This window comes from Hipposideros armiger, unplaced genomic scaffold (assembly GCF_001890085.2).
Source record: "Hipposideros armiger isolate ML-2016 unplaced genomic scaffold, ASM189008v1 scaffold_11, whole genome shotgun sequence".
Classification (NCBI taxonomy): domain Eukaryota; kingdom Metazoa; phylum Chordata; class Mammalia; order Chiroptera; family Hipposideridae; genus Hipposideros; species Hipposideros armiger.
Genome location: NW_017731361.1, coordinates 4,328,947 through 4,344,468, shown reverse-complemented (window position 1 = coordinate 4,344,468; position 15,522 = coordinate 4,328,947). Strand labels below are relative to the sequence as shown.

General features: G+C 42.0%; 1 protein-coding gene across 5 annotated transcripts in view; it reads right to left on the bottom strand.

Moving 5' to 3' along the window:
* The window catches only part of RNF14 (ring finger protein 14), an 18,569-nt gene extending 11,340 nt beyond the window's left edge, over positions 1–7,229 (bottom strand). Inside the window, exons 1-5 of one of the 5 annotated variants that reach the window (XM_019663652.1) lie at positions 7,113–7,229; positions 5,815–6,076; positions 4,750–4,923; positions 3,433–3,602; positions 2,223–2,374 (exon numbers count right to left, since the gene is read on the bottom strand). In XM_019663652.1, coding sequence (XP_019519197.1) covers positions 2,223–2,374; positions 3,433–3,586 — 306 coding nt within the window. In that variant the 5' untranslated portion in view covers positions 3,587–3,602; positions 4,750–4,923; positions 5,815–6,076; positions 7,113–7,229. The other 4 variants (XM_019663626.1, XM_019663635.1, XM_019663645.1 and 1 more) reach the window with 4 other exon arrangements.
* Between the last annotated feature and the right edge of the window lie 8,293 nt (positions 7,230–15,522).

Genomic DNA, 15,522 nt, shown 5'->3' with positions numbered 1-15,522 from the left:
GCTGCAGTGGGCTGCCATAAGCTACCGTGTGTAGCCAGCAGCCAGCGTGAGCGGCCAGCAGCCGCAGTGAGCGGCCGTCCAGAGACCAGCGACTGATCTGCCTCAGCCAGGAGGAGTGCAATGATGGTGCCAGTTTGGGCCAGTGAAGCAACATCCTGCACAACTAGACTGAAGAACAAAACAACAACAACTTGTCTGTTCCCCTCCCCCAACTCCCCAATAAAAAAATCAGTCTTCCAGATGCAAACCAATTTTGCAAATTTACACAATAAGTGAACAAGGACCACATTTTCTGTTCCTTGCTGCTCACTCAGCCCTACACAAAAATGAACTTAAACACATATTGACCAGTTTAAGATTGGACCACTAATGCTTTTCCACATTTGCATGAATATACTTATAAGATCAACACACTTTTGAGAAAGCTGCTGAAAGCTGTAAAATGAAATAAACATTAAAGGGAAGCTCTGAGTCCTGTTAGAGCCACCAAGTCCAATGAAGAAGCCATTCTCTTCCATCCTCTTTTCTTCTCCAGCCCCTTCTCAAAAGAGGCATCTGGGATGCACATAAATGTAAGGGAGCGGGAGACAGAAAGAGGAAAAGAGGAAGAGAGATACTGGGTTGTCGGAAAAGTCATGACATATTTTTCCTATGTTTTTTGTTGCAAAAATGCGCCATGACTTTTCCAACAACACAATATATACATTATGGGAGGAATAATGGAAAATACCACAAAACTAACAGTTCCCTTCTATTTACCAACCCTAATTCAGTAAAAGACAGGTCCATGTGTCAACGTCACTATCAACAGGTAAAATCCTTAATGCCAAGGAATCAAGGCCCAGAAACAAACAAGAATTGAACCAAGAAGGAATAAGAGCCCAGTTAAAATGTCCAATACACACAAACATTTATTTGCTAGAGGATCCCACTGTAGTTTTAGCTGTACAATATAAAATAAAGAACAACTCTTCCCCACTCCCCCAAAAGCCAGCGTTAAGATCATGCTATTTGGCTGGAATCAGAAACCACAACCGCACACCCAATTAATCTGTCCTTGTGTTGTACATGTGTGTATACGCACACATGCGTGGATGTAAAGTATCAAGAGCTCTCTTGAGAAATGGGGCTATAAATATCTAAATAATTCAGTCAACTACCAGTGATCTAAATGTCAAACAGCCTTGATATTCCTGGGCAAATAATCCATTGTCTTGAATGTATTGCCTCTGGCAGAGCTATTAGAATGTAAGGTGATAATCCTTTTCATTCTATGCTTTATCTTTTTAAGTTTAATTTTGTTTTTAAAACCTCAATTTTAAACTCATTTTATAAAAGCACTCTCATCTAAAAGATTAGGCTGTTGGGGGAAGGGGAGGAGGGGGATTGAAAACTACATGATCAAAAGGAAAGAACTGACAAGCTGTTCCTTAAGGTCAATAACTCTGACAGCTTTTGTCTTAATAAACATCAGCCTATCAATCTTCATCATGACTTCTAGAAAAGTAGCTACTATTGATCCACTATCCAACCCAGAACACTTTATATTAGCTTCAAGTCATATTTATGTCTCAATCAAGAGTTGAGGTTATTATTGGAAAAGGATATATAACCTAGAGGAAATGACAGTTCATAATACAAGGTCTCAAGCTTTCATGAGATAGCTACAGGAATCATACACATTTCTATTTGTGTGTAATTACATCTATGTGAGACCAGTCAACAGTTATTTGTTATTAATATACACATCTTTAAAAATAAAAGCACTTATTATGTTTACATAGGACATTTGTTTATTCTAACTACATTAGCTCAATTTTAGTCCTCCAATTAGAATTAAATCTTTCATTTAAGGAATGGATAAAGAAAATGGATAAGAAAAAAAAAAGAGTAATACCAACATCTAATGAGGGGGACCTTATAGTCTCCATCACAATATAGATTAAATGGGAAAATATCAAGACAAGAAACAATATACTTGATTAAAAATTACTCACTGCAATTCATAATGATTACTCATTTTAATTACTGCCATTCCTTTCTCAAACACCAAACATTTTCAATTCATTAACATTAGGATTCATGAAGGCAAGGGGAAAAAATTACAAAATCAAAGCCATTTGTTCTTCATGCACTGAATTCAAGATCAAGGTAGTCTTCAATTAAAGATGATTTTTTAAGTTTCTAAAAATGGATAGGAGAAATTAAGTTTCGGGTCTAACCTGAGTTGGTGACAGCCATTTGCCACTAAGTGTGAATGAAGGTGGGGAGGAGGATGGATAATCTGGTGGCAGTTCAAAGTTCAGCACAAGTGGAGGCAGAAAGCAAATGGTGTATTCAAAGCCTCTATTCTGGAGACACTCATTTGAATTGCCTGAACCAAAAACAAAGATTAGAACGGATCAGTTGGTCAACACTTGAGTGTCCATTACTGCTGAGCAGTGCTCAAGAAAGACTTAATGCTTTAGCTGAGGGGATAAAAACCCTTCCCCAAAGCACTTCCTACTCCCTAGTATTAACTTCATAACCGCCACCTTAAAAAATATCTTGTAAGCCCTTGAAAAAAATCTAAGCACCATGAAATTTAAAATGAAGATACACAACTTATTCTTGTATACACTTCTGAGTACAATTCCTAACACTAGTGAGCAAGTAATACACAATGTTTGGTTGTTGTTTTACAGTAGATGATTAAAGACACACTCTAGAGAAAAGGACATTTATTTCTATCAAAGACCTACTTAGACCAGCATGTGCCAACTACCCATGAATCATAGTTGGGAGCATTTGTGCCAACACAATGATCTCAGGCTTCAGGGGCAATATACAGCACACGACACTCTCACAATCAAAGTTTCATTTTAAATGATCACACTGAACTTTCTTTTCTCAATGCCTTTATAGTAGAAACAGTCAAGAAAGTGTGCATCAAAGTCTTCTGTAAATGCTCATATCAAAAGCAGTTTTTTGGTTTTTTTCTGACGCAAAGGGTCACAGAGTAACAACACATGTCACTAGTTTATGATATTATAGTTTAAATGATTCTGGAAACCAAACAGTATTAACCACCACCATGATACTTTAAAGCTTCCTAGGAGTTCTCACATACATTATTTCATTTTCTCACTTATTATCCCTATTTAACAATCAATGATTCACGGCTGATAAACTGCTAGTTAGAAGATTAGGATACATGGAATATGCAGAATAATATCCCAAATTCAGTGGTCAAAAGGTGGAATCAAATTGAAAACTGTTTACCTCCCAGTCCAATTTTCACTTAAAACAGAAACATGTATTAAACCTGTAATAATACCATCTATCATTAATGCCTATAAACATAAGGTGATACATAATTTAGGTTTCACTAAGAAATTGAGAATAACCGTTATTTAGAAAAAACATCTGTTTAAAAGAATGTTATTAACTAACCGCTCACAAATATCTTGAAATTTTGTGGCAAGTCCAGATAGATCCTGGTTTCTCCACCTTGGACAGACTCTGCTTTTCTAAATTCATCTCCATCATAAATACTCGCCAGGGCCAGCAATTCATCTTCCTGAGCTTCTCGGTCTTCTGACGACATTTAATTTTCTGAGGATCTGAAGACAATCATTCAAATCAGTTAAGAATAGAAAAAAGGCAAAGAGTTCGGAAAAGTCTAGCGACACCAAAAAAAAACCAAAGTTCCTCACAAGCAAGTACAAAGGATTAATCAATACTCTCACTTTTCTGCTAAACTAAAAAATGACAGGCATGTCTAATATTCTAGTACCTTTGCAATGTAATAGCCTTTTTTTCAAATTGTGCTTCTAATGACTGACTTTATCAGTTAGATATGACTGATTTAGGAAAAAAAGCATAATTAAAAAAAAAACTTTTTGACAGGACAAATCACAAATTACTTGACTTGTCCACTAAATCTAGCAAAGTGTCTTGCCCACAAAAGGAGTCGAAGTATATTTGATACACTTTTTAACAACAAATGAATTTTTAAAATCTGTAGGGATCTCTAGGGCAGGTTTTCTTAGCCTCAGCACTATTGACATTTTGGAACAAATAATTCTTTGTTATGGGAGGCTGTCCTGTGCATTATAGGATGTGTAACAGCATCCCTGGCTTCAACTCATTAGATGCCAATAGCATCCCTTTCCCTCAAGAGTTGCAACAATCAAAAATATCCCCAGACAAAGACAAATGGCCCTGTGGGGAGGGAGGGCCAAAAATGCTCCAACTGAGAACACCCTGTTCTAGAGAATGTTACAGAGGTAGATACTCCATAAGAGAGTTAGATAACTGAGGAAGCAGAAAAATAACATCAGAAGTTTGAAACGATACCAGATTTTGTCAAATCAATTTTAAGATTTACCATTATTCTAGGTAACACAAATATGCTACAATTAAAGTATGAACCAATGCTTTTTAATCACAGCAACTGAAAAATGCATCACAATTTCAGATAATTTACATGTGGAAAGAATACATAATGAGAATCTATGAAAATTATTTATTGGACAACTGCATTTGCAAATATGCTCCCTCTCAACTGACATGTTTTTTTAAATTGAAATGTACAAAAATGAAAAGTTAGGACATGGTTTTTCATGTGATAAAAGGTGACACTACAAAATTTAGACAAATTCATTTAAAATGATTCCACTTTCAAAAAAATAATTTTTTTTCCAGCAGATAATGGTTCTGCTTAAGCTGCATCCCTATCTAAGATACAGTGACGTGTTCTATGAGTACCTGTTAATAACAGCCAGAAGAACAGAATATTAACACTGCAGTCTATTTCAGTCCAGAGTCTGGAATTCATGCAAATCCCATTTATCCTCCTGACGATGGAGATGAGACTGCTGAAGCTGGAGAAGAGGCCAAGGTGTGGAACTCATGCTAGATATACTATAGAAATCCTGCCATCTGCAGAAAAAAAAAAAATCAAAAGATGGTGTTAGGACCCTCTCCAAATTTAAATTCTGAATTTCTATTATCGCCACTTAAGTCAAACACATCCTAACACTTAGTCAATCCTAATCTACAGCTGCATATTACTCTCCTAGGACAGCCTAACTGAGCCACGTGAGTAAAGGGGTATCTGCATGTCCCCAGCAATGAGAGGTCTTCTAATCTGAGTCTTCAACCCTGGGAGGCGCTGAGAAGTTACATCAAGGTCATGAGAGGACAGCACACCACGCCCCATGACAAACATCTTCTTGGGTTTGTTTTTTTTCTCCTTTCCTCTTCTGCTGCTTCTATTCCTTCATTTCCTATCCCTCTCCAGTTTTGCCTCTCTCCTGCTAATGAATTCATCCTGCCAGGGGCACTCCATGTTAGGTTAATTTAAGTATGATAGCAGGATATTAAAAAACAAAATGAAACACCAAAAGCACATACAAACTTTTAAGTTCTGTTCTAAATGCTTTAGAGTCAGGCTTCTGAACTGGAAGTGAGGGGGAAGAGAGAAGTGGACCACAGATAGGTTATGAAGAATCCTATGAACATCCTAAAATTATATGCAAATTACATGAAACCATAATTTTAAAACCACAGTCTCGGATGTGTGACTCCCAAATAAGCTAAAAATAAAATTCAGAATCTATTTACATTTACTGAGCATGTACTATGTATTGTATTAGTTTCTTTCACATTATCTTATTTAATGTTAAACAAGCTTACCAGATGTGGTACCTGGTAAAAATTAGGCTTTTTGTTTCTTCCTGTTTAAACACTTATAAATGGGGTGAGAAATGAATTTATAGAGTTTCTGGATTTAGGCTAGTGTTCTCCATCTTGTCTGCACATTAGAATTACCTGAGCAATTAAACCAGGCATCAGTAGCTATCCAAGCTCTCCAGGTGACTCCACTGTGCCAGGATTGAGAAGCTCTACTCCAAGCAGTGTTTCCCATCAACAGTTCCTCATGACCTACCCCACCAGACCCCAGCTTCTGAAGCTGCCATGGGGGTCGCGGTCGCTGAATTCAGGTCGCTGACTTACATTACCCTCTGATTCTATTCACTCAGCCTTCAAGACGTACTCCACGTAGAAATGTCCAATTAGACATCATGCCTGTCTTTAAAAATCCAGCAAACTTTTTTACTGTAACTTTCCTATGACACTGTCACATCCCGCACTGCACTACTGTAGTTTATGAACTTGCACTTTCTCTCCTACAAGACTGCATTAATTCCTTAAGGGCGAGAATCAAGTCTTTTGCATCTGTTTATTGTTCTCAGCATCTACAGTGCCTTGCACTAAACACTGGAAAGAAACAGGAGTGAACTGGGGTGAAATGCAGCGTGCTGAAATGGGGTACCAGAATCATAAGGTTCAGTGACAGCTCTGCTACATCCCACTAGAAAGCAGGAGGGTGGGTTGGTGAAACAATAACAGCAAGAACAGTAGCTCTCACCACGTGTAAACCCTTTAAATGCATTAACTCCTGTTAGATTCCCACAACCCATGAAACAAGTCCTATTACTATTTCAATTACACAGATGAGAAAAATGACATTTTAAGTCCTTAGGGCCCAAGGTCACACAGCTAATATATAACTAAACGTGGATTCAAACCACCCTGTTTCTTCATCTGTAACACAGGAACGAGAATAAACCCCGACGCTATCAGACAAGAGATAATTGAAGTTTAACATCAGTTTTGGCAAACCGGAAACTGCTACACTGGTGGGGGAAGCCCCTCCTCCGCCGGGTTTCCCTGAGCCCTGAGAAAATGCTACTCATTCTCCCAGGCCACACCATGCAGTCTCCAGCCCTGGCTCCGGGATCAGCACGCCACCGCCGGTGTCTCCACCGTTCACCACTCTGAGTGTTGAGTCGTAGTTTGTGCGACTCACCTACAAACCGGGGGGCAGGCCCAAGTCCCGCTAACTGCCCCAGAGCTTGGACACAGAGGACGCTGTGCCGGCGTGTGAGGTCCCGAGGAGTAGGGCCTGGAGCCTCCCCTTCTTCCTCTGAGCGCCCCGGGGGGGTCTTAGCCGGGCCGGGCTGGGTGCTCCCCGTCCTGGGTTTGGGGGGCTATGACCCACTGAGCAGTCCCAGCCCGGCCGCCCTTCTCCGCCTCCCGCACCCGGAGCACGGTCCCCACCGTACCTTCCGGCCGCCGCACCGTGCCGGGTCCGAAAGTTCCGCCCTCCGCCTTAGCCCCGAGTCCCCTCACCTCCTCTCGCCCACCCGGCCCAGAGAAACCTAGCTCAACCTAAGCACCGCCTCTTCCGTCTTCGGAGCTGTCAGCTGAGCTAGGCGGATCCGGCTGCAGCGGCCCGGCGTGAGGAGCTCTGCGCAGCCGCCGTGTCCGCCTCGGCCCCTCGGCGGCCCACCGCAGGCCAAAGGCGGCGCTGCAGGCTGGACCACAGTCACCTCCACCACCTCCCAGCAAGCTTAAGTGCTATGCCTCTTGAGAAGTTGATACACATGCAGATCTGTGTTTGTATAGCGACCTCGTGCCCAGGGGTCTCCTTTCAACAGTTCTGGGATACAGCCGGGGAATTACAATTTTTACCAGTCCCTAGAGGTGATCGCGAGGCAGCAGTCTACCTGGGGCGGACATTCCCCCAACAATCCCAGATCTGCTCTCCCAGGTAGATTTAAATAAGCCTCCTCTCCCTCCCCCAATCTCAAATACCTTCTCAGAAATGCTGCCCATCTTTTTCCTCCACCATGAAAGCATTCAATCATTGCTCATACTGTAACAGTAATAACTACCACAGATATGGAACAGTGAGGGTGTTTCAAGCACTGTGGTAAGTCTTTTATTTACATTGTCTCTTTATCTTCACCATAACATGATTTAGGTACTATTTGTATTCCCAGTTTATAAAAAAAAATTGAAACTTAGGTTCAAGAACTTACCAAAGGGCGCATGATTATTAAAAGGCTGAGCGGGAATAAAAATTACATGTTTCATACCTCATGCTACATACAAAAATTAACTCAAAATGGAACAAAGACCTAAATATAAGAGCTACAACTATAAAACTCTTAGAAGAAAATGTAGGAGTTAATATTTGTGAATTTGGATTAGGCAATAGTTTTTTTTGTTTGTTTGTTTTTTTAGCTGAGCCATCCTCCCACCTGTTGGCAGCTCAGTGGCAGCTCAGCTCGGGCCGGGCATTAGAACAACTGTCTCTCAGAGCTCACACTCTTGAATGAGCTCTTAACCAACTGAGCCACTCTGCAGGCCCTTGGGCAATAGTTTTTTAGATAGTCCACCAAAAGCACAAGCAACAAAAGAAAAAATAGATTCATCAAAATTAAAAACTTTAGAGCCGGCAGAGTGGCACATTGGTTAAAAGTTGGCGCGGGCCGGACGAGTGGAGCATTGGTTAAGAGCTAGCTGGCCCGGGATGCCTGAGGGCCCCGGTTTGGATCCCACATACGATGGGCCAGTGACACTGCCCTCTACAGTTAGGATGCTGAACAACAGCTCAACCTGGAGCTGGGTTGCCATGAGTCGCTGGCCACAGCATAGGCTGCAGCCCCTGCTGCAGTGGGTTGCAATGGGCTATCATGTGTAGCCAGCAGCCAGCGTGAGCAGCCAGCAGCTAGTGTGAGCGGCCAGCAGCCGCTGTGAGTGGCCGTCCAGAAGCCAGTGACTGATCTGCCTCACCTAGGAAGAGCGCAATGATGGTGCCAACTTGGGCCAGTGAAGCAACATCCTCCACAACTAGACTGAAGAACAAAAGGACAGCAACTTGTCTGTTCCCCTTCCCCCAATTCCCTAGTGCTGTTCCCATCCCCCAATTCCCCAATTTAAAAAAAATCTTTAAAAACCCAAAACTTTAATTTTCTAATAAAACACTATCAAGAAAGTGAAAAGTCGGGGCCGGCCAAGTGGCTCAGTTGGTTAACAGTTACCTTAAGAAAGTGAAAAGTCAACTCATAGATAAAAATATTTGCAAATCATATATCTGATAAAGGTCTAATATCAAAATATATGTATATATTACATACATATATATAAAACTACAACTCAACAATAAAAAGAAATAACTCAATTTAAAAATGGGCAAAAGATCTGAACATTTTTCCAAAGAAGATATACAAATGGTCAGTAAGCACGTGAAAAGATGCTCAACATCATTAATCATTAGGGAATACAAATCAAAACCACAGTGAGAAAACACTTCACACTCACTAGGATGTCCATAATAGAAAGACAGGTAATAATATCAAGTGTTGGTGAGGATGTGGAGCAATTGGAACCCTCATGCACTGTGGGTGGGAATGTGAAAATGGTACAGCTGCTTTGGAAAACAACCTGACAGTTCCTCAAAGAGTTAAACACAGAGTTACAATAAGACCTAGCAATTCTACTCCTAGGTATATACCCAAGAGAATTGAAAACGTGTTTGCACCAAAACTCATAAACAAATGTCCAATTACAGTTGTATATATTTATTTGTAATACTGTACACAAATGTACACCATAGCAGCAGTATTCACAATAGCCAAAAAGTAGAAACGGCACAAATGTCCATCCATGGATAAATGGATAAACAAAATGTTTATCCATACAGTGGAATATTATTCAGCTATAAAAAGGAAAGGAGTACTGATATATGCTACAACATGGATGAGCCTTGAAAACATTATGCTAAGTGAAAGAAATCAGACACAAAAAGCCACATATTGTATGATTCTTCTATATAAAAATGTCCAGAATAGGCAAATCCATATGGACAGAAAAGTACATTAGTGGTTGCCAGGGGCTGAGGCAGGAAGGCAAATGGGGATGGTCTTTCTTTTGGAGGATGAAAATATTGTGAAATTAGATAGTGATGACTATTGCACAATTTCGTGACTATACTAGAACCACTGGATTGTATACTTTTAAAGGGTGAATTTTATGTGAATTATATCTCAATCAAAAAAATTTTTAGGTACAAAGCACTGTTCTCAGCACTTAAGTTGGATGCCAACGCGTTGGTTCCTGCTCCTGGGAAGCATCAAACTAATGTGCCCCTAAGGATTTAATAAGCTCCTGTGTCTTCATCATATAGTTCTCCTCGCAGCTTGCAGAGCTAGACCTCTAACCCAAGCCTACAAGGACTCTAACAGTCTTAACCACCACCGCCTTCCAGGCAAGATTGGCTTCATGGGCCAGCCACCTGTGCGGCCACGTAGGGTCCTGTGCTCAGAAGGGCCTCAGTGTTAGAAGGGCCCTGCTCTTAGTCTAATGCTCTGCTATAGCCATCTTGAGATTCTTAATAATTTTCTAACAAGAGGCTCTGAATTTTCATTGTGCACTGGGCTCCACAAATTATATTGCTGGTCCTGTACTCAGAAGAGGAGAGAAAAACCAAATGGGTAAACTGGGGTACTGGAAGGGTTTACCTGGCTGCCACAGAGGGGAGACTTGAAATGCAAACAATCGCTCCTAGTTTTCTATACAGTAAATCTTGACTATCACAGAACAGAAACTTAACTACCTCTGTAATAAATACCAAAAGCAGGAACACACTCTTTAAAAATGCAGAGGAAGGAAGGAAGAACTTCTGAAGCCATTCACTAAAGTCATTATTCATGTTTAGCCAAAGGAAATACAACCAAGAGCAAAACGCATGCAACCCTACCTCAGAGCGCTCAGAGGTGGGACTATGAATCCTGCCAGAGACCTCGCAGATGCAAAAAGTGAGGGGGCCCAAGAACCAGCTCGGGAAATTCTCACAAAGTTAGAGCAGGAGGTGAATTGTGACATCATGTTGTGACCTCATGTCAGAGGCCTCAGGCTGGAGGGAATAGAAGAGAGAATTTCACAGCAGTGTTAATAATCTGGGTGAATGTTTAAAGCAGACTAAACATTTAGAGTCCAGTTTTGAGGTCAGGATTGGATAAAGGGAGTTTTCTAATAAATTTTGGTTTTAGACTCCATAAAAATAAGTTTTGTGTTGTTGGTTTCTTAAGTTTGGCTAGTCTTTTAAATGAACCATGAGCTTACCCCATGTGCCCAGCCCCTCCATTGTGTTAAGTAATTTACATGCATTATCTCATTTAAACACCCAGAACCCCAGGACTGAGGTAATTTTGTCTCCCTATTTTACAGATGAGGAAATTGAGGCACTAAGGGGTGAAGTGATTTGATCAGTGTCATACAGTGGTAACAGACATACAGGATGAGGACCAATTCCTCATCAGCCTGACCCTCTCCTGGACCATAAGAGAATTAAGTTTTCATGTAAGAAATACAGATAGAACAAAATAGTTCTAGCCTTAAGAACTAAAAGGGAAAGTGTTACAGAAGTTAGGATTAGAGTTTATGACATAGTATAAATTAGAATGAGAATACAGAGAAAGAGACCCAACTCTGGGCCTTTTCCCCAGGGATACAAGATGATAGAGTCTAGGGCTAGGAGAGGATGATGTGTGTGACCTAGACCAGGGGTCAAGACCCAGGCCATTGAGTAGAGAAGCAGGAGTTAGTCACAGAATATGTCTGGTGCTGTTGGGGCCCGCAGGCCTTCCATCAATGTCTGTACTTGTTCCCATCCATCGCTGGCACCCAATCGGTATCCAGAGACTTTGCTGAGCTCATCCTACCTGCCCAGTGGGGACAGCCTCCTTTTCAATGGTCATCACTCACAAGCACCCCTGAAACAAGCCTTGACACATAGAGAGGCAACAGTGTGGAAGAGAAAGCCCTGCTCCAACTGTGAAAGAGGACTGGGCCGTGGTGAGCATCACCCCCGCACAGAAGTATCACTGACTTCCTGCTGGCCTCCTCTCACTGAGGATATGCTCATCCTATAGATCTTAAAAATTGTACTGTTATTACATGGAAATCTGAAAATTTGGCTTTTCTTTAAAACAGGGGCTTCATCCTTTTTTTAAAAAAATTGGGAGCTACTACACTAAAAGCACAATTTTAAATGACTAACAGCTGGAGCACTACTCATGTCCCAGGCCCTGTTCTAATACTATTTCTCTAAATACTGTGTATCAACCAAGCTAAACCTTACAGCAGCCCTATGACATAATTACCGTCATCCCCATTTTAAAGCTGAAGAAACTGATCACAGAGAAATGAAGTGACTTGCCACTGGTACACAGACAGTAAATTATGGAGCCAAGCTTTGAACCCAGGCAATTGGAGTCTTGAGCCCACATCATTAACCCCAAGGCTATGTTTAAATCAAGTTAATACTTTGCTGAAGAAAAATGGTCAGTTGGGTCTATAAGGAGAAATAACCAGATCACCTTTGTGACCAGCTTCCCTGGTCAGTGCAGCTCACACAGTACCTCAGGTCATCCCAGGTGATATAAAAACAGACTCCTAAAAAGGCTTGCAGTAGCTGACAGTATGAAATGTTTTTTGTGCTTCTGATGGGAGTAAAATTTGATTTATAATAATAGGCACAGAATGATCATGTTTATACTTGCAACCTGGCATTTTATTATTATTCCCCTGAATAACAGTGAAAAGAGTTTTGTAACCCCAAGGTAACATGGCTGTGTAAGAAGGAAAGAGGGGTGAGATTTAGCAGCAGCTGCCATCATAAATCAGTGTGCGGCTGCTTCTCGCGGAGCTCCAGGCTCAACTCCTGGCTGTCATAAACTTATAAAGGGAAGCCCCATGAGAATTTATGTAACGCTGGGAAGACTCATTTGCCTTCCTGCAAGAACCTTTCTGAAGCAAGGTGAGAATTAGGCCGATCAAATTCTATGTGAAGAAAGAAAACCAAACCAATGGTTTAGAGGAAAGAAAAATGTGGGTCAACTTCAGCCCCTTTCCTTGCCAAAAAAACGGACCTTATAAATAGAGAAGAATAAGCTGAATTCCACCAGATAAATGAGTGACCGGAAGACTGAATACATTAATAAATGAATGTGATCCAGACTTCCTCCAGGGTGGTTCTTATAGGGTGAGAACAGTGCAAACCTGGATCACCCAGAAATGCTGAATACATAACAAGGCCAATCAACACAGTTGGCTTCTGAATATTCATGCACAAATAAACGCTCCCAGTCAATATGTTTGATTTTTGTGTTTACTGCTAGATGTTAAAATTCACTGTGCAAACCAAACTTCTAAAAAAAAAAAAAACAGAAAAATAAACTTGTATTGGGAGCCTAATACATTACTTCCGGATAGGACTGCCAGATAAAAATACTTATACCAAAAAAAATTGTATTGTTTATCTGATTCAAATTTAACTAGGTGCCCTGTATTTTTCTTTGCTAAATCTGGCAACCTATTTCTGGGTTAATAATTCTACATAGAAGAGGGGACTGAGGACAGTATCCCCCACCTGGGAGTCGGAAGCAAGGAAAACCAAAGGAGGAATCGGAGAAGCAGATAGAAGAGTCTGAAAAAACATGGATGGAGAACCAGGTGTGCACAGAGCTTCTGTTGAGCAGTGACACCGGCCCAGGGGAGTGGTGGGGACCAGGAGGATGCTCAGTAAGAAAGGCCCATGGCTGTAGAGTGTGGCCCTTACAAAACTGCTGGTGCTTCTAAGTTCTGTCAGTGGTTCTCAATGAGGTTAGGGTGGAAATGGGGTGTATGTTGGAATGACCTACAGCATGTCAGAACTGAAATCTACACACTGGAAGTAGCCCACTTCTCCTTTGGGGGTTGAAGAGAGAAACATAATATACATGTAACCCTTATCAATTCAGAATTTATGTGGTCCACTTTGAGAGCCGTGCTGTGGTCACTAAAGCACAAATTATAAATCTTTTCTTGCATTTTTCTCGAAAACCATGAAGAAAATCCCAGTTTACAACAATTCATTTGAAAGCCCTTATCTTCAGTCTACTTCCTTGCTGTTCTCTAGCACACCCCGTCCGTGATTTCCTCCACCATCAGCGATTCCCCTCCCCCATCTGCTTTTCCTTTTGTTGCAGATTAGACCTCTCTTTCCAGCAAAAGGGTCCAATCAACCTCTCCAGCCCTGTCCCAAATGGTCTGAAAGGTGAAGCTTTTTCAAAGAGGGGGAAAATGGAGCTGGCAATTATAAAATTCTCTTTGGCAGGCTGGGAAAGGGAAAAGTATACATTTTCTTGCGCTGTCCCTGGTTATTTTGAAAAACTTTCTAAGTGATTCTGATATCTGGCCCCCTTTGTGTCTTAACCCGGACACAAAGCCTTTTTATTTCTTGAAGAGTCCTATTTCTTGGCAAATTTCTCCCTGCAGAGTGCATTCTTTCTTCTGTACTGGGCCCCAAAAGAGGTGCCATTAGTGTGAGTGGACGTCTGTCATCTGTCCCTGCAGAGACCACAAAGTGCTGTGCCACCAGCAGGTGACCGTGACCATCTACCTACCTGAGTTTTCCAGTGAAGATTCCTGGCTAGACTGTCTCTAACGTCAACAAGATCTTATTTTTTTAAAATAAATTAAAAAGGAGGTAGCCCTTAAGAGGTTTAGTCACCATCCCAACTGAAATGATCCTGAGGATGGAGTTCCCCAGCATCACAAAGCTGCCTTAGTGGTGGTGACTATGGCAGCTGCAGGGCAGATTCACGAGGAGCCCTGGGGGTGGCAGCCAGCCCAGCAGGACATTCATAGTGTGGGGTATAATCTTAGCCTTCCAGCTGGCCTATGAGACCCCCAAGGGTCAGAGTTCCACCCTGCTGATCTGACCCCTCAAGTCTCCTCAGGACTCTAGTCATTTTGAAAAGATCCTCTGAAGCCCCAACTACTCCTTATGGCGAAGGACCCACATGTGAACAACCCAAAGCTTGGTGAGCAAGACCTCCGAGCACCAAACCCAATCCTGCCCTCTTTAAAAAAATATTTTGGGGCCGGCTGAGTGGCCCATTGGTTAAAAGTTGGCTTGGGACGCCAGCTCTGAGCATCAGGGCCCCGGTTCAGATCCCACATGAGGGCCAGTGACTCTGCGCCCTCTACAGCTAAGATGGTGAACAACAGCTCAACCTGGAGCTGGGCTGCTGTGAGTCGCCGGCGACGGCATAGGCTGCAGTGGGGCTGGCCGGCAGCTGGCGTGAGCTTTCGTGAGCTACCGTGAGCCACCATGAGCGGCCGACCAATGGCCTGCAAGCGATTGCCTCACTGGGGAAGAGCGCAATGATAATACCAACATGGGCCAGTGAAGCGACGTCCTCTATAACTAGACTGAAGAACAAAAGGACAGCAACTTGTCTGTTCCCCTTCCCCGATTCCCCAACACTGTTCCCCTCCCCCAATTCCCCAATAAAAATCTTTTTAAAATGTATAAATAAATAATATTTTTTACTTAGGGTGGCTATCCTCAGTGGTTTCAAACCTATTTCAGAGTAACTCTGCTCCGTCAAACTTATTTTCAAAACTTAGGGTGATGACCTGAAACTAATAAAAAAAAAATTATTCAAAAAAAAAATCTTTGGGCCGGCCTAGTGGCACAATGGTTAAGAACTGGCTTGGGATGCCAGAGGGCCCCGGTTCGGATCCCACATATGAGGGTCAGTGACACTGCTCTCTACAGCTAAGATGCTGAACAACAGCTCAACCTGGAGCTGGGCTGCTGTGAGTCGCCGGCGACGGCATAGGCTGCAGCCCCTGTGG